At 37.6% G+C, this 23,466-nt stretch overlaps 3 protein-coding genes across 7 annotated transcripts in view; 2 read left to right on the top strand and 1 right to left on the bottom strand.

The window, feature by feature from the left end:
• Positions 1-1,471: 1,471 nt before the first annotated feature.
• LOC129725299 (putative defense protein 3) lies at positions 1,472-3,563 on the top strand. The gene is made up of 2 exons (XM_055680926.1): positions 1,472-1,996; positions 3,404-3,563. Exons 1-2 carry the CDS (start codon positions 1,581-1,583, stop codon positions 3,480-3,482), a joined length of 495 nt encoding a protein of 164 aa, XP_055536901.1. The 5' UTR covers positions 1,472-1,580; the 3' UTR covers positions 3,483-3,563.
• Positions 3,564-16,252: 12,689 nt separating this feature from the next.
• Positions 16,253-17,802, top strand: LOC129725270 (probable phosphoserine aminotransferase). Its single transcript, XM_055680870.1, has 4 exons — positions 16,253-16,629; positions 16,694-17,066; positions 17,123-17,292; positions 17,349-17,802. The coding sequence occupies exons 1-4, from the start codon at positions 16,454-16,456 to the stop codon at positions 17,716-17,718; spliced, it is 1,089 nt and encodes a 362-aa protein (XP_055536845.1). The 5' UTR covers positions 16,253-16,453; the 3' UTR covers positions 17,719-17,802.
• LOC129725277 (guanosine-3',5'-bis(diphosphate) 3'-pyrophosphohydrolase MESH1) overlaps positions 17,756-23,466 on the bottom strand; it is a 22,384-nt gene continuing 16,673 nt past the window's right edge. For 4 of the 5 annotated variants that reach the window (XM_055680906.1, XM_055680893.1, XM_055680901.1 and 1 more), the window contains exons 2-3: positions 18,243-18,388; positions 17,756-18,180 (exon numbers count right to left, since the gene is read on the bottom strand). In XM_055680906.1, coding sequence (XP_055536881.1) covers positions 17,756-18,180; positions 18,243-18,369 — 552 coding nt within the window. In that variant the 5' untranslated portion in view covers positions 18,370-18,388. Of the gene's footprint in view, positions 18,181-18,242; positions 18,419-23,466 lie in introns of all 5 variants that reach the window. The other variant, XM_055680914.1, reaches the window with a different exon arrangement.

Raw genomic sequence — 23,466 nt, 5'->3', positions numbered from 1 at the left:
TTCTGTTGTTATCTCGGTAGCATTTTCCACCATTTTCAGAATTTTATCACCTACTGAGTACATAACAGCTAGACAAGAGAATGTAACACTACGCGCGAGGCAGAAACAATTTGAATACTACACAGTCAAGTGACTTTACAATGTGTGTAACACAATACCTTCTCATCTTTCTTTTAATCTATCTTTCAATTATTACAAGAAATACATTGAAATAAGACAGGTTGTCGTAATTATACTTTAACCTTGCGGTCGTGTCTCATAAACAACATCTTCAACTATTATCACACTTCAAATTAGTAAAATACTCATATCATCGTTCGACTGTTCAACAGCATTAACCGTATATGTTTTTATTTGGGCCTAAATTGCCTCATGAGGCAAATTTCTGAACAGTTTAAGTGATTCACGTCTTTCATCACAATAGTTACATTTCAGATTTATGCCAACTCATGATCAAATAATTCATGATCCCACTCCCACCAAAATTTTATTTTTCCGCACTTACTTTTACATCTGAATGTAAACAACAGGATGCGTCCAGCTGAATATAAAACAAATCAAAGCTCTACAAAGAGTAGTAACACTGGTCGGCAAAAGTTACCCTAAAAAGATTATATAGCTTCTCAACCATTCATGTAAATTTTGGAGCATCCTGTGTTTTCAGAAGTGCGCCAAAAAGCCGCACAGTAAGTGCTCGCCGGACGTTGGCTTACGGGAAAACTCATTTGAGTTTTTGAAAAGGTAAATTTTGCTTGGGGCACCAATATTCACAGGAACGATTGAAAAGCTATAATCTTTCCTTTTTTTTTAATTTGAGCTCTAGGAAAAAACCTGTGTTTACAAGTGTAATTTTACTTGGCCATGTTATATTCTGAAAAGACCCCTCATTACGTGTATGAAAATTTAGTTCAAACTAATAACCAGATTATATGATTCTGTTAGCGAGTGTTTGCAACCAGTCGCCGAAAACTATATCAAACATCTCGTAGAGATGTTTTTAGTCGAACCTTCAACACTGAACAGCAGAGGCTCCAAGCTGGACAGACAAACCCAATTTGAATTTGGAATTAAATTAAAATCCCTTTCTCAACTATTTACTACGCTATATGTTGTTCGACACATGCAGAGGGGAAGGTCAACCGAAACTTTTATCATCTCTCCCAGCGATGATCCGGCATATCACCGTACCGCTCAAACCAACAGTAGGTACTTTTTTCTACCCAAGCGCTGCCAAGGCGCCATTCATTCATATTTCATTGCTGCTGCCAGCAGCAGACGTTGTGTCTGTTTTAAAAGCATAATTAAATTGAAACCTTGTCACAAACCGCTTCTCATACGAACGGGCCTCACCCTAACTATGAACCGAACGGTGAACTCGAGTCATGTCAGTTTCGCGACCACATCTCCCCCTCCCTTCGGAGTCTGGCCTAGAGCGGACAGTATACTAACAACAATATAAAGCCCACCGGATCGACCGTTTTTGGCCGTTTAGTACGTACGCATTCGAACTGTTCAGTTCTCTCTTGGTGCAGTGTTCTCAAAGAGAAGGAATTCGAAACTAAATCTACACCCTCGGCAACATGAAGGTGATACAAGCGTTTGTCTACTTTGGAATGTGTCTGGCCGCAGTCAGTGCATTCCCGGATGGAGCTCCAGCGGACACCTGCGTCAAAAGCCGCTTCAACCAACCAAATCATGGTGCCGCTAGAACGCAAGACGCCAGCACTAGTCCGTTCCGTGTGACAGCTAGTGGAAACACCTACGGACCAGGCACCCAAATTCAGGTGGACGTCACTGGTCAGGATGTGTTCCGTGGGTTCTTCCTGCAGGCCAGGGATGCCCAAAGCAACGAATGGATCGGCGAGTGGATTGAATCTCCAAACACGAAAACCATTCCGGAATGTTCCTCCATTACGCATGCCGACAACCGGGACAAGGAGCGGGCAAGCTTTGTATGGAACGCGCCAAAGAATGGTCAGGGACAGGTTTACTTCACGTAAGTGCAATATTGACCCTCTGCAGAATGTGTCGAAATGTAGTGCACCGCGATTCGAGACGAACCTTTCACTTTCGCACTAGCAGGCTTGTTAACGGTACAACTGTCGGAACGTATAATTTAGTGTCATTGGAAACTGTATTTTGATCGGTTGTGTGTCCGATATCGTATGTACATTACCATCGAGCGACGAGTTAGTCGACCTTTTATCACAACGCAAGCCACACCGCTTAGTTTGAAGTGAACCGTAGGAGTGCCACTAAGCAGTCTGGGAAGGTGAACAAGATGTGGGCTTGTAGTGAAACCGGTCCGAGAAGTGTTCCACTCCAACCCCAACCAAAGTGGCCCGAAAGTGCGGCTAGAGTTTGATAGTGTCCTCGACGAAGGCTGCTACGCACCGTTTTTACTGCCGTGCAACGGTTCGGAGTGTCGCAATTGTTACGCGAATTATAGCCTAGCTGGAGCTCATGCCGCGGGTAGTTCTGAGTGCGTAGAAATGGAAATGCAATTTGCGGTTGTTTGCGTGTCCGGTTGGAGCGGCTATAGATTAAGTTGAAAATCTTGAAAATATGCGTTGTATTTAGCTGTGCTGTGAGAAAAAAAGCAACCATAGAATTTTCCTGAAATTCCTTAGCAGAACTGTTTTTGACGACCCCTTCTGGTAGTTGCTTTAGTGGTAATACTTTCCAATTTACCAACGCTTTTCAGTGTGAAAGGTAGTAGGAGGCGTTGGAATCAGTGACCTTAGCTTGTATCTATTGAAAATTTGCAATAAAATTAACTCGCGGTTACCAAGGGCAAAGAAACAGCAATCGTGCGAAGCGAAAAACATTAACTGTCAAATTGCAAGGCTACTAAAACCGATAGCTAAGCATACTGCGTTTTTTGCTTTCTTCTAAAGTTTTCAATTTTATTTGATAGTACCTACTGGCGGGTTTCGCCCGCGTGGTGAAAGATTGTAGTATTGTGTTCTCTAAGGCTGTTCTTCCTTCTACCATGTTTAAAGCTCTTCCACCGCGTTGCTGTTTAGTCTCGTTTGTCTTTAGTTCTCTTATTCGTTTCGCTACTCGAGTACTTTTTGATAATGTCATTCCCATTGTCACGGCGCGACAATTCAAGAAAAAACTGAAATATTGTTAATAGAACAATCACAACTCTGTTAAATTTATTATTTTTTAAATTCAAATTTTTGTAGTTATTTTTTCTTATCTGTGTACGCCATATTAACTGGAGTTTTGTTATCATATTAAATTTTAAAGTAACTTCCATTTTCATTTGGCATCCACTATTATTATTTATAGAATTAATTATAGAATTATTGAAATCAGTTGGAACTATACTAACTATGCCGTTATAGATGATAAATAATTTCCGGAACAAAAATACATTCATGTTTTTCTTTTGCAGTGGAACAATTGTGAAAAACTATGGAACATTCTGGGCGAACTTAATTGCTGAAGCACCAGCAGCGCGCCAGTTTGGATGAACGCCATACATTTTTTATATGTACACTAAAACCTGTGAGAGATTGTTGTATGTAAATAAAGACGAGTTATTGTACAGAAAAGGTATCCATTAATACAACTGGGGTACCACACTTACGCAGTTGACGGGGCTTTCGAGTTCTTTTGTTGAAACCCTTTCGCAATGTCGGCAGAAATATGAGATGAGAGAACGAGTGTGACTCGAGAGGAATCTTATGCATTTTATGGTGTTCTGCACCAGAGGGAATGCAGTTAAGAAAAAAGAAAGAAAAAATCGTTGAATGTAATAGCGAATTTTTTTTATTCCACGGGGTTGGTGCAAACTTTCGGGTGGAATAAAAAAACGATTTCGATCTACGATCTAATGCCTTGCGTTGGTGTGCATGAGACCATGTGCGATGTAAACATAATGCTGTCAAAATACTTTTTCCGTACATCCGTATATTTTTCAACTACGTCGATGACAAAATTCGCCACCCGACTCCTGCTTGTTCTCGATGGTTTACTGAAAATTGTGATTAAAGCACTTTCGTACTCCGTATCCGATTCCATTAATTCATAACAAACTTATTTGCTGCAGCAATTATTTCTCGTTTGCGTTTCATGATTTCACTGCACAGAGCGACGAATCACATTTTTCTTTTGTTTTCAACATCACCCGCGTGTTTTGACAGTTTTGACAGATACGATGTAATAGTTTGGTGAACCCACTCTCAAAACTGTCAAAAGTTACAGTGCGAACCTGTCTGTTTTGCAGGCGCTTCCAGGTCAATTCTAGGTCGAAATTCAAGTGAATAAAGAAGGGTTTTGACCAGGCCTTAGACGCGCCTATGCTTTTGCACTGGGTTGTATGTGACTTTTTTTGTGGCTCCATTTCCATTTCGAACCCGCTGTGGTTCCAATATTTTGCTTGTTATTTTTCGGTCATAGAAAAATGGCGTCTTTTCATAGGCCAGGTTTTGACAGCAATTCGGGCGACTCCAGGTCAAACCATGGTGAGCTGGTGGAATAAAGAAATTCGCTATAAGAATCAATGCATGAACGGTAATCATATTCCACTATTGGCTTAGAGACGTGCACTTTAGGCTTAATTAATAATAAACATAACATAACAGAGAGGAAAGTAGAATTTGAAAATTTAAACGCAGGCCGAGACGCAGGCTTAAGATTTTTAGATTTATAATTTTTGTTTTTATTTTAAGCTTTCCAAGAGTAAACGTATCCTGGGTATGTAGAATGGTTATGGATCGTATTACGAATCAAAAATCTCATCATCATGTGCCAGAGAAACCTTCCAGTATTCTGAACGCAGAACGTTAGGTTATTCAACACGGCGCAATTGAATTTAACGTTGTCTAGAAAAATACCTTTAAAAAAATTCAAGCATCTAATTTGAACATTACAACTCAATCTCCAATAAAAAACTCTCTTATATTTCTCTACCGTGCAATTGGTATTAAAATTTATGTTCTCACACAAAATAGTTGAAGAGGTTGTTTATAAGACACAACCGCAGAATTAACGTAGAATACGACAGCCTGTCTTATGTCAATGTATTTCTTGGAATAGGTTTGGGAATACACTCAATTGGGGTTAATTAACTTAATAGTCTCTTTGCTCCAGATAACGTTTACCTCTGTAGCCGGCACTGCGGTTTCACTTGCTGCCGTATCCAAAACAAGAATGAAATTGAGTTGTTTTGAGGCTGTCTTTTGTATCAAGTTGCACTAAGATATTTTAATTGAGGTAGTGGCTACGAAGAGGCTATAGACAAGGGCAAATGGTGCATTCCCCATCTATAGTTTAATAGTTCAAATAACAAGCCACACACGCTATATAGCAAGCCACACACCTTATATAGCTAAGGACACACGCTACAGATATTCACACATGTTATGTGCACACACCCTATATATACATACGCTGGATGATGGTGGCTTCTCAAACCATCTCAGGCGGTGCTAGTCTCTTTCAGTTTCGGGTTGTAGTTACCCAACGATATCTGAATTGGATTACCGCTGGTGGAGTCCAACTCAGATCGAAGGGAAGCCGAACTAGGTAGAGGTAGGTACTGCAGCTAACCACTACCACCGCCGCTGTTTCCCGCTGCTGATCCACTTCGCCTACTGCCATCGGTGTTGATGTCCACTGCTGCTGCCTGCTGCTAGTAAACTGATTTGCTTGAGGAGAAACAGTCTCTTATATAGCCCAAAGAGTGCATTCCCGGCTAACTGGGTACTCCATTCTGTCGTCCTTTTTAGGGAAAGGCAGCAAGCGTTTGCGTTTCGACACTGTTCAACAATTTTCAATATGACAATAGTTTGAACAATCAGATTACAATTTTCTGCATTTGGACGGGTGCTTAAATAATTTTCCAATTGATTGCTGCAAAAATGACAGAAATCGGTTGGAAACAAGCTGAGTTTAAAACGTTTGAAATTGGACAAAATGAATCCCACAAGGAAAATCTGATGATCCCGGGCCTACCAATGATGATACATGTACGGCTTGGCCATATTTCAAATCGTTGTCATTTTTCAAAGATATGTAGGGAGACGGCAGGAAGAACAATTAAAGTTGAAACAAGTGCTGATCCCGTAGTTTTACATACTTAAAATTTATTGCCGGGTCTCGGTAATTTATTGCTGAGAACGGCACCACTGAGTGCTCGGTTAAAAAAATAATGACAGCTGTCACATTTTTCCGTAAATCTCATACGTTAGTTCATTAAGCAGACAGTATATGAAGTAGAGAGAACGAAAATTAGGCGTTACTCTAGAAATATAGAGCTTAAAAATTGGAGAACCAAGTTGAACCCTACTGAGGGAGACTAAGAAAATCAGGTTTCCATGAAAATACATACTTTAGTGAATTTGAACTCGTTTTTCTCAAAATATTTGCATGCTAAAATAAATATTTCATCACGTACTGATTCAGGAGACCTCACTTCAAAAATGTATAGCTTAAAATTTGAAGAACGATTTCGTTATTTGATTGTTTTATGAAAATATGTAGTTTTCCAAAATTCACTCTTACATACCATATTTCATCTACTTGACATGATCTGATACATGGAGCAATTGATACGTATGAAAATTCCCAGTGTTTGCACAATCTTATATTTTATATTTATATTTATTCATAAGTCTTCGAAAAAAAAATCGTACAGACTGTTCTAATGACTACTTATTCTAAGTTTAAAGGTAGATTTGGACAAGTTAAAATCATAATAGTTCGAAACGTTATTAAAATTACGACAACAAACATCAAAAGGGTTGTTTTGTGCAGTTTTCAGATTGTTACGGACGAGTTTATCAACTTGTTGTACTGTCGCCAGAGGATCGAAGCCGGACATATATAACCAAAACAGTTGTTCTTTTTGAACAGCAGCTAACGGTACTGCATCATCTGGTTCTACATCTTTTGTCCCTTCGAGAACATTCTCGCGTTGCGGAGGTTCATCGGGAATCAACAGACGTGGTCTTTTCCTTAGATAAGGTGGTTGTTGTGATCTGGGAGTTCGTGATGTAGTTGGTAGAGGTGTTCACTGGAGTATCGTGTTGATTTTGGTAATGTTAAGTGCAACTTCTTTTCTTATTTCATCGAGCACTTGGTTTTGCCCATCAACCATAAACTGCACAGCACTGTTTGTGGACGAAATGGCTTGATGGCTTGAAAGCGTTTGCCATCATTTTAGTACAAGCTCTGCACATCCAGAACAGCTGTGAACAGTTAGCAACAGCATCCCTGGTTTCTGCCGTCAAATGAGCACACTTCAAGTGAAACGAGGATTTGCAGAAGCCGCTACAAATAACTTCATCTTCCTTTTCTAAACCGCGGGCGCAAGCACAACAAACCGACTCCATTGTTATTTTACACGTTTGCTGGGCAACAGGAAAGCAATGCTTTTTTTGAAAATTTATCACTTAAAATCGCTGGAAGACGTTGTACTCCACAAAACACGGATGTAACGATGGATTATACGTCAGAAGAATATTGATCAGTGATGAAAAAATCCGGAAAAAACGCAAAAAAAGCAAATTAGCACTGAGTGAAAACAATAGCAAATCAATATGTTTACCTTCACACACATCGTTTTAAAAAAAAGACCTTCACACAAATCGTTTCCTTCACAAACCTTCACACAAATCGTTTTGAAATCTGTTTGAAAAATTAGAAAAAAAAACAGACATATTTGCGTCTCACGAAAAAAACACAGACATATTTGCGTCTCACGAAAAGGGGAAGGGGTCCAGAGGGTTGGCATCTTTACGAAAACTCAGAGTAACTATTCCCCTTGAACAAAATTCTAAGTTCTCCCAAATCGGCCGTTTCAGTGCTGAGAACGAGCATTTTCAAAAAACAAGTTCCGTCCCGGGTATTTACGGGTTAAAGAACACGTCTTCTAAAGCAACCGTAGAACAGATGAAAAAATGGCTTGCCAACTTTGGCATTCCAAGAGTATTATTCACCGATAATAAACCTCAATATTCATCCAAAAATGTCAAATCCAGTCCTTAGTTTCCAAAAGCAATGATTTAACAAAACGGTTTGTCCAAGCCGCTGAAAGTATGTTGAAAAAGTACATTGTTCAGACACCAAATAACATTGCTGGAATATCAGATCGACTTGAACTGTCCTACAGTACGGTCGCATTTTACCAACAGCTCGAGGCTAAGTCTTAGACTACCGAGAGATATTGAAATTTTGTTTTTCGCTTTCAACAGGCAATCTTCTTGAAAGACTACCTGTTGAAACGCAAAGTAATTATTTTGTTTTTAACGTTAACGAGTGCTTAGTGAGTAAATTTGGTTTGAGATATTTCTACGTAAATTATATAGTGAAGTGAAAGTGTAGTGAAGTTTTCCAGTTATGCCTGGAAAAAATAAAAAAGCTCGCTTTGATACGGCTTCAAGGAAACGTGAGGCATCTCCTCCAAGTGACACTGAAATTTCGACTAACAGGTATGATATTACTTCTTCCGTTGGGGATCAAGAAATTCAAACTTCTCATACTGAGCATAAAGCCGTTATGAAGAAGGTTAAAGTTCCACCTATTGTGATATTTGTAGCCAATTTTAAAGCATTTCGATCAGAGTTTTCATCGTTTCTGTCGGATGTGAAAGTTAATTTTCAGATTGGCCGCCAAGGCGAAATTCGTATTTTGGCCGAATCTTTTGATGGCCATAAACATCTTTTACAGTATTTGACTGAAAAGATGTATAAATTTTATTCTTTTGATGCCAAAAACGAGAGACCGTTTAAGGCTGTTTTAAAAGGTCTTTCAAATGACCAAACTATTGAGGAAATTAAAGAATGTTTGTCAGAATCACTTGGTTTTGCTCCCAACCCAGCTAGCTGGCATCCCACCATGTTAAGTAATTTTACACACCAGGAAAATTACTTAGTACATTTTGATCGTACCAAAATAAATAATTCGAAATGTTTGGAAAAAGCACGTGTTTTATTCAACGTACGAATAAAGTGGGAAAATTCCAAGAGACATGGAGAAATCCATAATCTTACTCAATGTCGGAATTGTCGAGCCTATGGTCATGGAACTCGAAACTGCCATATGGCGGCAAAATGTATGATTTGTGGTGACACTGGTCACACGAAAGATATCTGCCCCGTGAAAGAGACCACCAATAGTTTCAAATGTGGAAATTGTGGGGGAAATCACAAATCTAATTTCTTTAATTGTCCTGTAAGGTCAAAAATTATTGCTTCCAGACAACGTAGGAATTCTAAGCAACCTGTTGTCAATGTGGGTATACAAAAGACTTTCAATACTGTTCAGGCATCACCAGAACTTTCACTAGCAGGTGTGTCTGTAGGTAATAATTTAAATTCAGATAACAAATTCCAGACAAAAAATCCATTTCAGGCAACACCAGGCTGTTCATATGCCAGTGCCCTTACAGGTAATATTTCAAGTTCAAACTGTAACAAACCATTCGTGTTTGGTGCTGAAAAGTCAGCCAGTATTGATTTAGGTAATCCAACTCCCGAAAAGATTGAATACCTACAACAATCCATGCTGCAGCTAATATCCGTTTTGTTGAACTGTAACTCGATGTACGAGACTGTTCAAGAAGGTATAATATTTACAACTAATATTGTTATGAAATTGAATTTAAGCAATGATTTTAAATAATGCTGTAAATTTTCTAAATTTGAATGCTCGCTCTTTAAAAGCGAAAGAGGATGAATTTTTCAATTTTTCAACAGTCCACGATGTGCATATTGCAGTTGTGACTGAAACGCTTTTAAAGCCAAATATTAAACTAAAAAAGAACCCAAATTACATGGTTCATAGGTTTGATAGAGTTGATGTTGCCGGTGGTCCACCGTCGAATAAAACATCGTGTTTTACCCCATCTTGAAACCAAAGTTATCGATAGTTTGGGAATTGAAATTGAAACAAGTATTGGCACTTTATTTATAGCCGCAGTGTATTTGCCTTTTCAATGCACTGGTGAGCGAAAAAATTATTTCAAGGGAGATTTGCAAAAACTCACAAGAAATAAATCTAAATTTTTAATAATCGGTGATTTTAATGCGAAACATCGATCTTGGAATAATGCTCAAAGCAATTCCAATGGAAAAATATTGTTTAATGATTGCTCGGCTGGATTTTATTCAGTTTTATTTCCAAATGGTCCTACATGTTATTCTTCTATTAGGAATCCATCTACAATTGCGAATTACGATCGCAGAAAATTTGAATGATGATATTATTTTACAAACCAGTGCTGACATTAACAGAGCATTAGATAATTTTAGCAGCTCAATACTCAATGCCCGGAATTTATCAGTTCCTAAGGCAAGAGTGAAATTTGATGCACCAATTATTGACAGTGAACTTCAACTTCTTATACGCTTGAAGAACATACGGAGACGTCAATACCAAAGGTCTCGTGATTCTGCTTTGAAAATTATTTTTTAAGAATTGCAAAAGGAAATTAAACATAGATTCACTCTCTTGCGAAATGAGAATTTCATGAGAGAAGTTGAACAACTAAAACCTTATTCAAAACCTTTCTGGAAGCTTTCGAAGGTTCTTAAGAAACCCTCGAAGCCCATTCCAGTCCTTAAAGATGGTGATTGCATTTTTCTAACGAATGAACAAAAATCTCAAAAACTTGCTCAGCAGTTTGAGAGCGTTCATAACTCCAATTTGAACGTAGTAAGTCCTATTGAAAATGAAGTAAACCAAAAGCATGTTCAGATCACCACCCGAGAATTTCTTTCCGAAGAGGTATTGGAGACAAACTTGAATGAGGTGCGAACCATTCTCAAAAAATTCAAAAACATGAAAGCACCAGGAGATGATGGGATTTTCTATATCCTTATTAAAAGACTTCCCGAAAACTCTTTAAATTTCTTGATAAAAATTTTTAACAGATGCTTTGCACTAGCACATTTTCCTACGAAATGGAAAAATGCCAAAGTCACTCTAATTTTAAAACCCGAGAAGAATCCAGCTGAGGCATCAAGTTATCGACCAATTAGTTTACTTTCCTCTATTAGCAAACTTTTTGAAAGAATAATTCTTAATAGACTGATAACACATATTAATGAGAATTCAATTTTTGCAAATGAGCAGTTTGGTTTTCGCAACGGGCATTCCACTACTCATCAGTTACTTAGAGTAACAAATATGATTCGAACTAATAAATCTGACGGCTATTCGACTGGAGCAGCTCTACTAGATATAGAAAAGGCATTCGACAGTGTTTGGCATAAAGGTTTAATAGCTAAAATGTCAAATTTCAGTTTTCCGCTTTACCTTACAAAAATAATACAAAGTTATTTAACTAACCGCACTCTTCAGGTTAACTATCAAAATGGTAAATCTGATAGATTGCCTGTTAGAGCTGGTGTGCCTCAGGGGAGTATCTTGGGCCCAATCTTATATAACATTTTTACTTCTGATCTTCCTGATTTACCACCAGGTTGTGAGAAATCTCTGTTTTGTGACGACATTTCCGCAAAAGGGAAAAGCCTTCGTGTTATATGCAGTCGGCTACAAAAAAGTTTAGATATATTTTCTTCATACTTGCAGAAATGGAAGATTTCCCCTAATGCTTCTAAAACACAGTTAATTATTTTTCCTCATAAGCCAAGAGTTTCATTTCTCAAACCCACCCATAACCACGTTATTAAGATGAACGGTGTGGTCTTAAATTGGTCTGATCAAGTTAAATACTTAGGGCTTATTTATGATAAGAATCTTACTTTCAAGGAGCACATTGAAAATATCCAGTCGAAGTGCAATAAGTATATCAAATGTTTATATCCTCTTATCAACAGGAATTCTAGACTTTGTCTCAAGAATAAACTGTTAATTTACAAACAAATTTTTAGGCCAGCAATGTTATATGCAGTTCCCATCTGGACAAGTTGTTGTACAACCAGGAATAAGACACTTCAAAGGATTCAGAATAAACTTTTGAAAATTATTTTGAAGCGTCCTCCCTGGTTTAGCACGAACGAGCTGCATAGGCTCACTAATGTAGAAACATTAGAAAATATATCAAGCCAAATTATCAACAAATTCCGACAAAAATCGTTGCAATCCTCAATTGCAACGATTAGCTCACTTTATTGTCAGTAAGATAGTTTAAAGTTTATTTTAAGTTTTGTTTTATTCCTTTTTTTCCTTGACAAGTAGGTTTAATAATTTTCCTACAATTACAAGCTAATAACATTCAATAATATAAAAAAGCGTAGAAATATATATAATAGTGTTGAAATGTCACCATTTGTGGCAGAACACACAATACTAATTCTGAATAGATATTAGTACATAAATAAATCATTACAAACATTCCCCCCTATAAAAAAAATAGTACGAGGGTGGTATCCAAGACACGACCGAATGTTTGACGTAGGCCTACGATAGTTTTATATTTCATTTTGAGAATTAAGACTGTTCGGCACGGTTCAACTTTGGTACGGTTCGACTTTGGCACACATAAGCCAAAAACGAGCGATTATGTTTAATCATAATTTATAGTTTTCTTGTTTTGCTTTTAGCCAATTCAAGCTCAACAACCACCAAAAGAAAGGCATTTTGTCCATTATAATGCCAAAACGGAGTACCGGAATCAGTAAGACGGTTCTGGAGATATGACCGGAACAAGTTCCGGTAATATAATAGACATGCTATACCTCTAATTACTCGGAAGGGTCATATCAAGTGTCTAGGTCGTTGAAGGCTTCATGCGGACCTGTCCCCTTTGCGTTCCGAATACTTCCAGATTTTTGAGCCTAAAACCATCAAGCGACACCTCTTACGATTCACAATTCTAAAACTAGTTCATTGGTGGCCACATATTGTTAAGGTCATATGCCACCAGAAAGTCATAAAAAGAAAAGCGTTAATTTTTAACATGGTTCGATTTTGACAACTGAGAAAATGCTGATTATTTATTTGCAGACCTCTATTTGAGAAAAAAAATACTGTTTTCAACATTAATGAATACCTTTCATACTAATGCAATCAATTTTCTTCAACACGCGAAAAGGCAATTTTTTATATAGGTCTTAATTAAGAACGATTTAGTAGGAAGTAAATTTCCTTTCATCTTCTCACTCACTTTCCTTTCATCTAGCTCACTCACCGATTCCGAAGCAGCCTCATTGTCAGTTTCTTACAACTGTTTAGCAAAGATGTAACATAAAAAAATCCTGTATTTACAAGTTAGTTGGAAATACAACGATAAAGAGTTGCAATTTTTAATGGAAAATCTAGATTTACAAAAATTTTGAAACTGACATTTAAATTTATGAGCATGTTAACATTCTTTTTTTCATTTTAGGCCAATTAAAACGTTTATTCATTAAGCAGAACCAGAAAAAAAAATCAGTTTTAAGATACCAATAAGAAAAAAAAAAAACAAAAAAACAAAATGCCATATTTGAAAGTCATCTGTTTCCTTCAAAAATAAACCTAGCTCAGTTTGATAAACAACATTAACCTCTCCAACTGATGTTTGCATAATGTTGTTCAATTACAAGTCCGGCAATGAAAGGTTGTGTTTATATATTTAGTATCTAAATAGTTTCTTGCAGATGCTGATGTAATATTTTTGTAATTGAAAAATACGAATATGAATGTTTGAAACCTAACGTCAAGATGCATATAATTTGGTTTTTCTCTATACCACAACCGGGTAATGCTACTGGGATTGTCATATATATTTAAAAAATTTGGAAAAATATAACCATCAGTACAGCTTAAACGAGCTATCTGGACTATCTGTTTAAAAATCTTAACGAAGCATATTGGTTTTCTATTGTCTTTTAAATAGCCTATTGGCCATTCGAATTTATCTGAGAACAACCAGAGTGTAAAATTCAAAAAGACAGCAACCCAATGCAACTTCAAATTTTAGGAATTTGAAAGAAGTTTTTAAACATGGATATGAATATCACCACGGTTGCAGTTCAAATGCCATCCACTCGATTTTTAACCCAACTTTTGTTGAAAAGATATTTTAATTGTTATACTATTACAATCTTTCGCAATATTCTACTTGTCGATTAAGACATCGGTGTTTGATATCTGTTCAGGGGTAGTAATACAATAACCACTTTAAAACGATGAGAAAACATCTGCGAAACTGAACTAGAAAAAGTGAATTTCAACTGAACTTTTTACTAATCTACTATTCAATAATATGCCAATTATTGTATCACAAGCTTTGGCAACCTTCGTCGTTCGATCAGAGCATTGGTGGTCAAAATCCGTTCAGTTGTAATCACATATTGGATGCAACATCCAACATCGTGATATACTCTTGCGTACAGAATTATTTTATCCCCGGCCGCACAGCGTAGTGTGCGAACACGCACCACTGTACGTCGACAGCAGCTACATTGTTTCCACTTGGCTTGACTGCACACAAATGGCAATCGAGTGCTACTGCACTGACGACGAGCGACCGTCTTCTCATACATGGCTCGGTGCAGTACTGTTGCCTGTGCCAGCGTGTTTTCCTTCAAGACATCAGTTTTAAAAACATTCTCACATCAGATCGTTTATCGTGTCTGATAAAGGAGGTTGTTACGAACTTTCCGAAAAAGCTTCACTTTCAAGACATCAACATAGTCTAGGTTCATAGAAGCAAATATTAGTTGACCTGTTGGGACGGGGAGATTCTGTCCAATTTTTTTTGCCACTTATGTAGAGGTTGTCATAGCAGGCAGTTGGTATCCACTCATGAAGTCTGTGCCAGGCGTGCTCGCATGTGATTGGTACATTGTTCGTGAAAATACGACCTTGAAACTTTTCATCAATTTTCACTGTTTAACAATCGAGTAACCATGATATATAAAGAATCACAAAATTGTCCATCATTTTATCATTACAACGGCATATTGATTACTATGATCCGTCATGTGGTTACATCAATATCACCGTTTGAAATCTTTCATTCCAACGTTACACCTTGGTTTTAGTTTTCCGCAGAATGTATCTCAATATAGTGCGGTTAGACGTAGTCCTACGTCAAAAAAAAAAAAAAACTGCTGGAATATCTAAGGCTAATGAGACGTCCATTTCGTTCAAACATTTCAGCTACCACCGAATCTCTCAAGCCAAGACTGATTGAAGAATTTGAACAGCCACGATCCTACAAAGCCTATCCGTCCGGAGAGCCTCCAATGCGAGAAACGGAGAAACGTTTGTGATATCAGATAAAGCTGCATCCAAGTTGATTGAAAATTATGAAAATGTTAATTGGGCGGCGTGCGACCAGACCGAACAAAGCGCCAAAAACATTATTTCGAGTAATCGGCGATCAACGTTTAACCACCCCGTATGTTTCCTGCAAGCTTCTGTAGAGAAATTATGTTATAATACCATTATTTTTTTTTTTCATCTGTTCAAATCATTTTTTTTTCATGAAAGATAGATTATCAATTTTAACAGCCACTGGTGTTAAAGACTCAATTTTTTAGAAAATGGCACCTGGCTCGGTCTGGTCGCACGCCGACCAATTGTACTTTCAAGCGCCATATGGCAAAGCTGTTGGGTGAAAATCTATGCCTACTATTTATTGTTCACGGAGGCGAAAATAATTGCAATCCAGAAACGTCATCAAGTGCAAGCGCAAACTGATGCAACATACTATTTGTGTTTGCGATTATGTCTGTTGTTACCCACTCACGATCATACCCACTTGAAACAGACAAAAGGAAAAATATTTACAATTCATTATCAGGATGAGCTGTTGGTTCTTATCAACAACAGGAGGAAGAGGCCGCTCAAAAACTGGTGATGTGATAATAACAACAGAGGAAAATGTAATGGCCAGAATTTAACATGTTAATTACAAATGAGTAAAGAGAATTATTGCAGTATTTCCACTGTGCGATTTTAAATGCAAAATCATCAGCAACATTCTGTTGCCATGATGCTTATCACACAACCAATACAGGCTTTCAGAGATTATGTCGTATTTTGCAAGCAAATTGATAACAACCTCGACCGGCTCCCCCAATGATACTGTTTTCGGCCAAACCGGTTCCGTGTCGTTCCGTTACGGGTCATTCGATGCGTGATTGAGTACGAAAATCACAAAACAAACACAGTGTCCAATGCCCTATCAGCGCGAGGTCTACTTCGAAGGCGTTGAAAGTGGCTTTCAAGAATGTATATGAAATTGATAGGCATGATTTTCTGCCGCATCCTACATTCTCGCTCTTCCGCTCTGCCACTATCATTTACGTTACAGCCAGTGTACTGCAACAAGTGCAACCTGACACTCGGCCTTCAGTATTAACTATACCACTACATACGAGCCACGCCGATTGAGTGCTTACCATCAATGACTGTGTCGCCATTCGTAAGTGGATCTTGTCTCAAGCCGGTCGTCTGTGCGTCACACCATAAGCCCCGTTGGCAACAGGTTACAACTAGTAACGATTAGTGCAGTGCGGTGAATTGTGGAGGATCTCCAGCAATGGTAGTAAATTTCGGAGCTGGACCGGCTAAATTGCCTCGTGAGGTTCTGCTGGAAGTTCAGAAGGAACTAGTGGAGTATGGCACGAACGGTATGAGTGTGATGGAAATGTCTCACCGTGGCTCATCGTATATGAAGATACACAATGACACTCTCGAATTAGCTCGGGAACTATTGTAAGTATTCACTAACCACCCAAAAATAGAATATCTCAAACTATGATTACACTGCACTTTGCAGAAAAGTCCCTGACAACTACAAAATCCTGCTCATGCAAGGTGGCGGTACGGGCTTATTTGCAGCTGTTGCGATGAACCTTATCGGTAGAACGGGTACAGCCGACTATCTCGTAACTGGTTCGTGGTCCACTAAAGCAGCCAAAGAAGCTGCGAAATACGGAAAAGTGAATCAGGTAGTGCCAAAACCCGTCAAGCACATTTGCGTACCGAACCCGAAAGAGTGGAAGCTCGATCCGAAGGCTTCGTATGTGTACTACTGTGACAATGAAACCATCGAAGGAGTGGAGTTCAACTTCGTTCCACAAACTAACGACGTTCCACTAGTCGTAGATATGTCATCCAACATTATGTCGAAACCAGTTGATGTCAAAAAGGTCTGCATTATTTTGATAGCAGCTTTAGAGCATTAACTAAACTTATCCAATTACAGTTTGGAGTGATTTTCGCTTGCGCTCAGAAAAACATCGGACCGTCCGGAATAACGTTAGTCATTGTGCGAGAGGATTTGATCGGACACCATCTGCCAATAACACCAGCAATTTTGGAATTCTCAATGAACGCTAAGGAAAACTCCATCTACAATACACCTCCTACCTTCATGTGAGATGCCATTTCTTCATGATACTGGAAAATTTAATAAAGGTTTTTCCCTACAGCATCTACGTCATGGGTCGCGTCTTCGCCTGGATCAAACGTCAGGGAGGTGTGGAAAAAATGCACCAAGTAGCGCTGAAAAAATCCAACATGATCTACGAAGTGATCGCGAAATCCAACGATTTCTACTATTGTCCCGTAGAACGCGAAGTCCGCAGTCGAATGAATGTACCCTTCCGCATCGGGGGTGCCGGTGGTAACGATGCGTTGGAGAAAGAATTTCTGAAGGGTGCAGAAGCTTTGGGAATGCAACAACTGAAGGGTCATCGCCTGGTAGGTGGCATCCGCGCTTCACTCTACAATGCCGTAACCGTCGAGGAGACAGAAGCACTCCGAAAGTTCATGTTGGAATTTCACACAAAGAATTCGTAATAATTTACACTAGAGATTCTATTCAATAAATCTAAAATCACACAACATTTTCTTGAGCGAAAATGCCATCCAGAATGGACTCCAGCTTTGCGTTGGTTCCTTTGAGATTATCACATACCTTTTTGGCCCAAACAAAGTACTGCCGGCAGCGTTTCTCGGTCCATCCCTCAGGTCTACACCTTTGCAGGTCTCGTAAATTGTAAATCTTATCGGCTAGTTTCACCAGCCGCGCCTGCGGGCTACTCCCGGCTGCATGTTCAATCTGCAACCGCTTTCTTTCCAGCTTCGGTAGCGACTTATCGTCAGTAACTTCCTGCACCAGTTGACGTACCCGCAGACCAAAGTGCTGCTCAATTTCTTCGAAGCTGGTATCCGTATCCTCCACGGTATCGTGTAAGATGGCTGCTTGCAGGACTTCGAAATCCGTGACACCACCTTCGGCGGTGAGAATGTAGGCGACACCTAAGGAACGAAGCTGAGATTGGAAAAATGATGGGATGTAGAAATAATCGTAAACAACCTACCGATCGGATGGTTTATGTAGGGCGTCTTATCGGAGTCCAGGCGGCGTTGGTTGCGGTGCTTAACTGCTGCAAAATTCAGGCACTTAGTGTACTGCATCAGCACAGTCGGAACGTCTGTACAGGCCATCGTTGGTGAATAAGTGAAACTACGGTTTAAAACAAATAACAAAAATCAACTGAGAATTGAAAAAAAACTATGAAAACTTCGAATAACAAAACAGTTTTTAAGGAAAAAATTATATTATTCTCGTTAATTTCGGCAGTTCATAATACGTTTCTTATCACTTACTACTTATTGCCAATAATAATCTCAAGACTTTCGGTTAGGGAAGTACTACCCCAATGAATATTTATAACTTCAAAATAAACTAATAATTGCGTATAAATTATTTCATTTCGACTACGAAATTTGCTAATAAGCGACGTTGATTTTCAGTAAGCAATTTACTGATTTCGATAGTTTCGACAACTCAAATTTTGGATTTTTTCTGAGGGTCTCTTACTTACCCGTACCTTGCCTTTTTCAAAATTTTGAAACAGGATCACTGATCACGCACATTCAATGAAGAACCTGTTTAATGGTTAAACACAGTCAAAAAAAATTCGATGTGCTCATTTCTCCTTTTACAATGAATTGAAAGAATGAAACCAAAAAGAACTGAATAGTATCCACCATTTCTGCGCGTAAAAAGGTAGATAATGTCATAAGCAGTGCTGATAAAAGTCATTTTCCCCAGCAAAATTCTTCGAAAATTATAGCCAATCATTTTCGATTTTCACTTCCAATGATCGCAGCACTCTTACAGATACACTAGATTTTCATCCTAGTAACGTGCTGTTATACTCAGATGAAATAGATCGAGCGCATCGTTCACGGTCACGGAATAAAATTTGACGACAAATCCAACCAAATGATCTTCACTTCAAAGCGAAAAAGAAAAACAAACAGTCCACTCAACCAAAATGAACCTCACCGAAACACTTTTTCACTGACACTGACCGATGCCTTGACAATCTTCGTTAGCTGATAAACTGATTTTGTCGTCTTGCTTTCATCGCATGAAATATAATGAGGTGTTTTGGCAGTTCACTTCCATGCAAAAAGCGGGAAGGGAGAACTCTGAAAGTATTGTAAAAAAATAACGGTTATGGATGCTTTTTTTCACTTTCACTCAAGAGTGTCAACAAATATCAACCCTGGTCATAAGTATTTAATGTTTCACTTTGCCAAAAGCAATGAACATTTTGCCGCCTTTTCGTCATTTGATTTTATTTACAAAGCCTCTTCAAATGCTTTATGAGCTTCCAAGGATTTCTGGTTTCGAGCAGGCTTTCCAGTTTGAAATGATAAAGTACAGTCCCCCCACGATTATGGATCACTTAAGAAGATGTATGAATTCAAAAAATCATTTCTGACCAATTTCATTGTTTTATTTATAATCTATAAATGTTTTCAGTTACAGAAATATGTAATCTTTTACTTCATTGAGTATTTCTTTCCATGTTTTGTGAATATATTTCAGAAAATATATTTATTTCATAACTCACCAAATACACAATTATGGATCTCTTTTGAGGGCGGTTCTAATTATGAAACAATTCGCATCATGTTATGGATCAGCATAATGAAAACAGCTTTTGGCAACGAATTCATTCAATAAACCTTATTGAAATTATGTAATTTGAAGAAATAACATATTTCAAATCGTATTAAAGATCCCGCACGGCCTGGCCACATTTTATGTGGCTTTTGAGGTTGCAGTTAGATCGAGAGTCCAGGTCTGTCGCTCCCGAAGGTAGCATTGAACCATTGTATACGGTACATCATAACAGTTTCCCGCTTTACGTAGTTTTCCTGTCCCTCGTGCCTTGGAAATAATATTTTTTAAAGGCTCAGCACTGTTTAGCTTCCGTTTAGAGCTCAAAAGAAGTTGAGAGGGTGTTTTAATTGGTGAAAATCACATTTGAATCGGAATGATCCATATTTATAGAGAACTATCTTGTCTCGATTCCTATTGCGGAACACTTAGAAAATAACTAGTTTTTACAGAAAAATCGTTATCAACCATCAATATTTTGATAAATCGAAACTTACCTGAACTTACCTTGATCTTTGTGTATGAGTTATTTTTTGCACGAGAATTAGCGATTTTATCACATATGAACCTTATGAATGATGAGCGTGCTACTTACGCTGATTGAGAAAAACGACAAATATTTTGATAGATTCTGGAAGACAATATTTCACGCTTATAGAAAACACATCAATCTAGGAATAAGAATGATGTTTTCTGTGTTCAAAGCTAGCAAATATGGCAGATTTGACTGCAAAAATTTCACATGCCTTCAAACCGTTAGTTTAACTGAGTTAAATAACATGAGACACAAAAGTGATCCGTAATTGTGGGAGAACCATAATTGTGGGGGGAGTGTATTAAGTAAATAACTATATATAGCATTCAAGGAACGCGAGGCAAAAATTATCCAAAATCATCATTTACACTTACACGTCATCAAACTAGAGACATTTCAAAGTTGCATAGATAATTTGAAATATACTTTGAAATCTCGCGAACACAGCGACAAAGCTGGAGAATTCCAAGAAATCTTGCAAATAAGGATGAATGGATTATTGGAATCCTTTAGCAAATTACAAGACAAGACTTACGAGACATCTACAAAACCTTGAACGAACACGAAACTAAAACTAACGAACTGGTACGTAACAACGAAAGACAAATACGCATTAACAACGACTTTCAGACAAAAATTACTGCAGTAATAGAGCACGTAAATGCTCAGCAAATACTAGTCATGAAAGAAATCTCTGCTCTCAAAAACCATCTTTCGAACGACAGTAATTTATTGTTCAGACAATTATTTCATAAATTGTTATTTAACATCGATACATTATAAAAGACAAACAAGAGAAATATTCGAAAATGTCCAAAAGTCAAAATTAGGGATATTACCAACAGCCATGTTGTCAGGAAACGAAACTTTTTTTGTACTTCATTTGAATACTTAGAAGTACACACATTACACAATGGAACTCACATAATTTTTGCTATCCAAACTCCACCCATCGGTTACTTCATCCAGGCTTTTAAACTGGAGAGTCGCCTCCGAGGTGAATGCCCAAACCTGTACCTCATTACCTAGGATCTGCTCAGCTACCGGCTCGTATGAAGCCTCTCCCTTGCTCTTCACCTTCTTGACCGTTGGTAGACGTTTTGTCGCCGCTCGTCTTAGCGCTGTTGTAATATTGTTTATTTGCGTCAATCATAGTAGATTACATCTTAGACACTATTGCTAACATCACAAATATAGTTATGTAATTCTAGTGTTTAATTTATTTCTAAGAGCATTTCGTGGCATCGTTAAATCAATAACTCCACAATATTCATTAGAAAGTCTCATCACATTATAAACTGGCCCGGCCATGGCATATTCTGTTCTAAAAGAATTCAATACAAACATTTTTCGCGTTCTATAGCGCAATTATTCTTCGCCAGACAATGTTAAAACTTCTCTAGAATTTCTCCACATTCCACGAGAACAACTTTTGGTGTGTAGGGGGTACGCAAATGTACACGGAATTTGAGGAGGGGGTATTGATGATGTATACGAGGACACGTATTTTACAAAAAAAAATGGAAATCTGGCAAAAAATTCTATTGAAACAATAAAATGTTGATTGTAAAATTCGTTTTTTTTTTTTGAGTGTGCGGGTGAAACGGACAGGTGGTGTGGGTGAGACGGACATGATAAGGAAATAAGCAACAAACGACGAGTTCAGCTTTTTTCATGTTATGAATTAACAAAACGTGAAACGCAAACACACATGAAGGATATTTTGAGGGGTTTTGATCATTCTGGTCACACTCCGGAAGCAGGGTTCCGAAAGGTCATCATGTATCAGTTGTTCAGAGGTAGTTTCTATTTCATCAAACTGAAAAGTTTTATGAAACAACAACAGTTATTTATTATGCAGCGGAATAAATCTTAAATCATTATCAATTTCAGACAGAAGTTTTAAATGGAAAAGAAAAAAAATATTTTTACGCAATCCGCCCCTTCAAAGTGGTCCTAGGGATGCCGTATTTAACCGCGGTAGCACGAACCGATATTTAGCAGTCCACGTCCTGTCTTACAGCGGCCAGTTGACTTTCGGTGCACGTTCGACGGGTACAATCGAGGCATACCTTAATTTGCAAAAATCTACTATATAAAAATGGAATTCCGTAAAGCTTGATCTTATTGATATTATTCCCTCAGTCTCTGAGGTGTACAGTAATTATTAACATTTTGAATCGTTCTAATATGAAAATAATAAGCGGTGACATATAGGTTTTTTAACATGAAAATGTTCGCTGATGTTCAGGAAAGATATTTGAAAAAAAAAAAATAGGTATCTAATTACTAAAACTTGAGATATTATTCACGAAACTGCGTAAAACATGCAAAATTATGACTTTCTGTGCTAAATTTGCCTCTAAATCGAAATTCAAAGCGATGACATGTGATTCTGTTTTTCATTAAAATGTTCGTTGATGTTTAAGAAAGACATTTGAGAAAAAATAACCGGTATCTGATTACTGAAACTCGAGATATTATTCACGAAACTACGTGAAACATTCAAAATCATGACTTTTATGCTGAATTTGCCTCTAAATCAAAACACGAAGCAGTGATCTGTGATTTTTACTATAATAAAATGTTCGTTGTGTTTAGGAAAGATATTTGAAGGAAAAATAATAGGTATCTGATTATTCAAAGAATTCAAAGCAATGACACGTAATTTTTTTCAATAAAATGTTTGTTGATATTCAGGAATAGCATTCGAGATAAAAAATAGTTATCTGATAACTTAAAATAGAGATATTATTCACAAAACTAAGTAAAACATGCAATATCATGAATAATTTGGCTCAATTTGTCTCTAAATCTTAATTCAAAGCTATGATATATGATATTTTCCATTAAAATGTTTGTTTATGTTCAGAAAAGACTTTTGAGTAAAAATAACAGATTTTTGATTACTGAAAATTGAGATATTATTCACAACACTACGTTAAACGAGCAAAATCATGAATATTTGAACTCAATTTGCCTTTAAATCGAAATTCAAAGCTATGATATGTAATTGTGCTTCATTGAAATGTTTGTTAATGTTCAGGAAAGACATTTGAGGAAAAATAATAGGTATCTTATTGCTAAAAGT

Source organism: Wyeomyia smithii, chromosome 1, assembly GCF_029784165.1.
Source record: "Wyeomyia smithii strain HCP4-BCI-WySm-NY-G18 chromosome 1, ASM2978416v1, whole genome shotgun sequence".
Taxonomy (NCBI): Eukaryota; Metazoa; Arthropoda; class Insecta; order Diptera; family Culicidae; genus Wyeomyia; species Wyeomyia smithii.
Note: the sequence above shows the minus strand (reverse complement) of the source record. Positions and strands in the feature narration are given on the sequence as shown.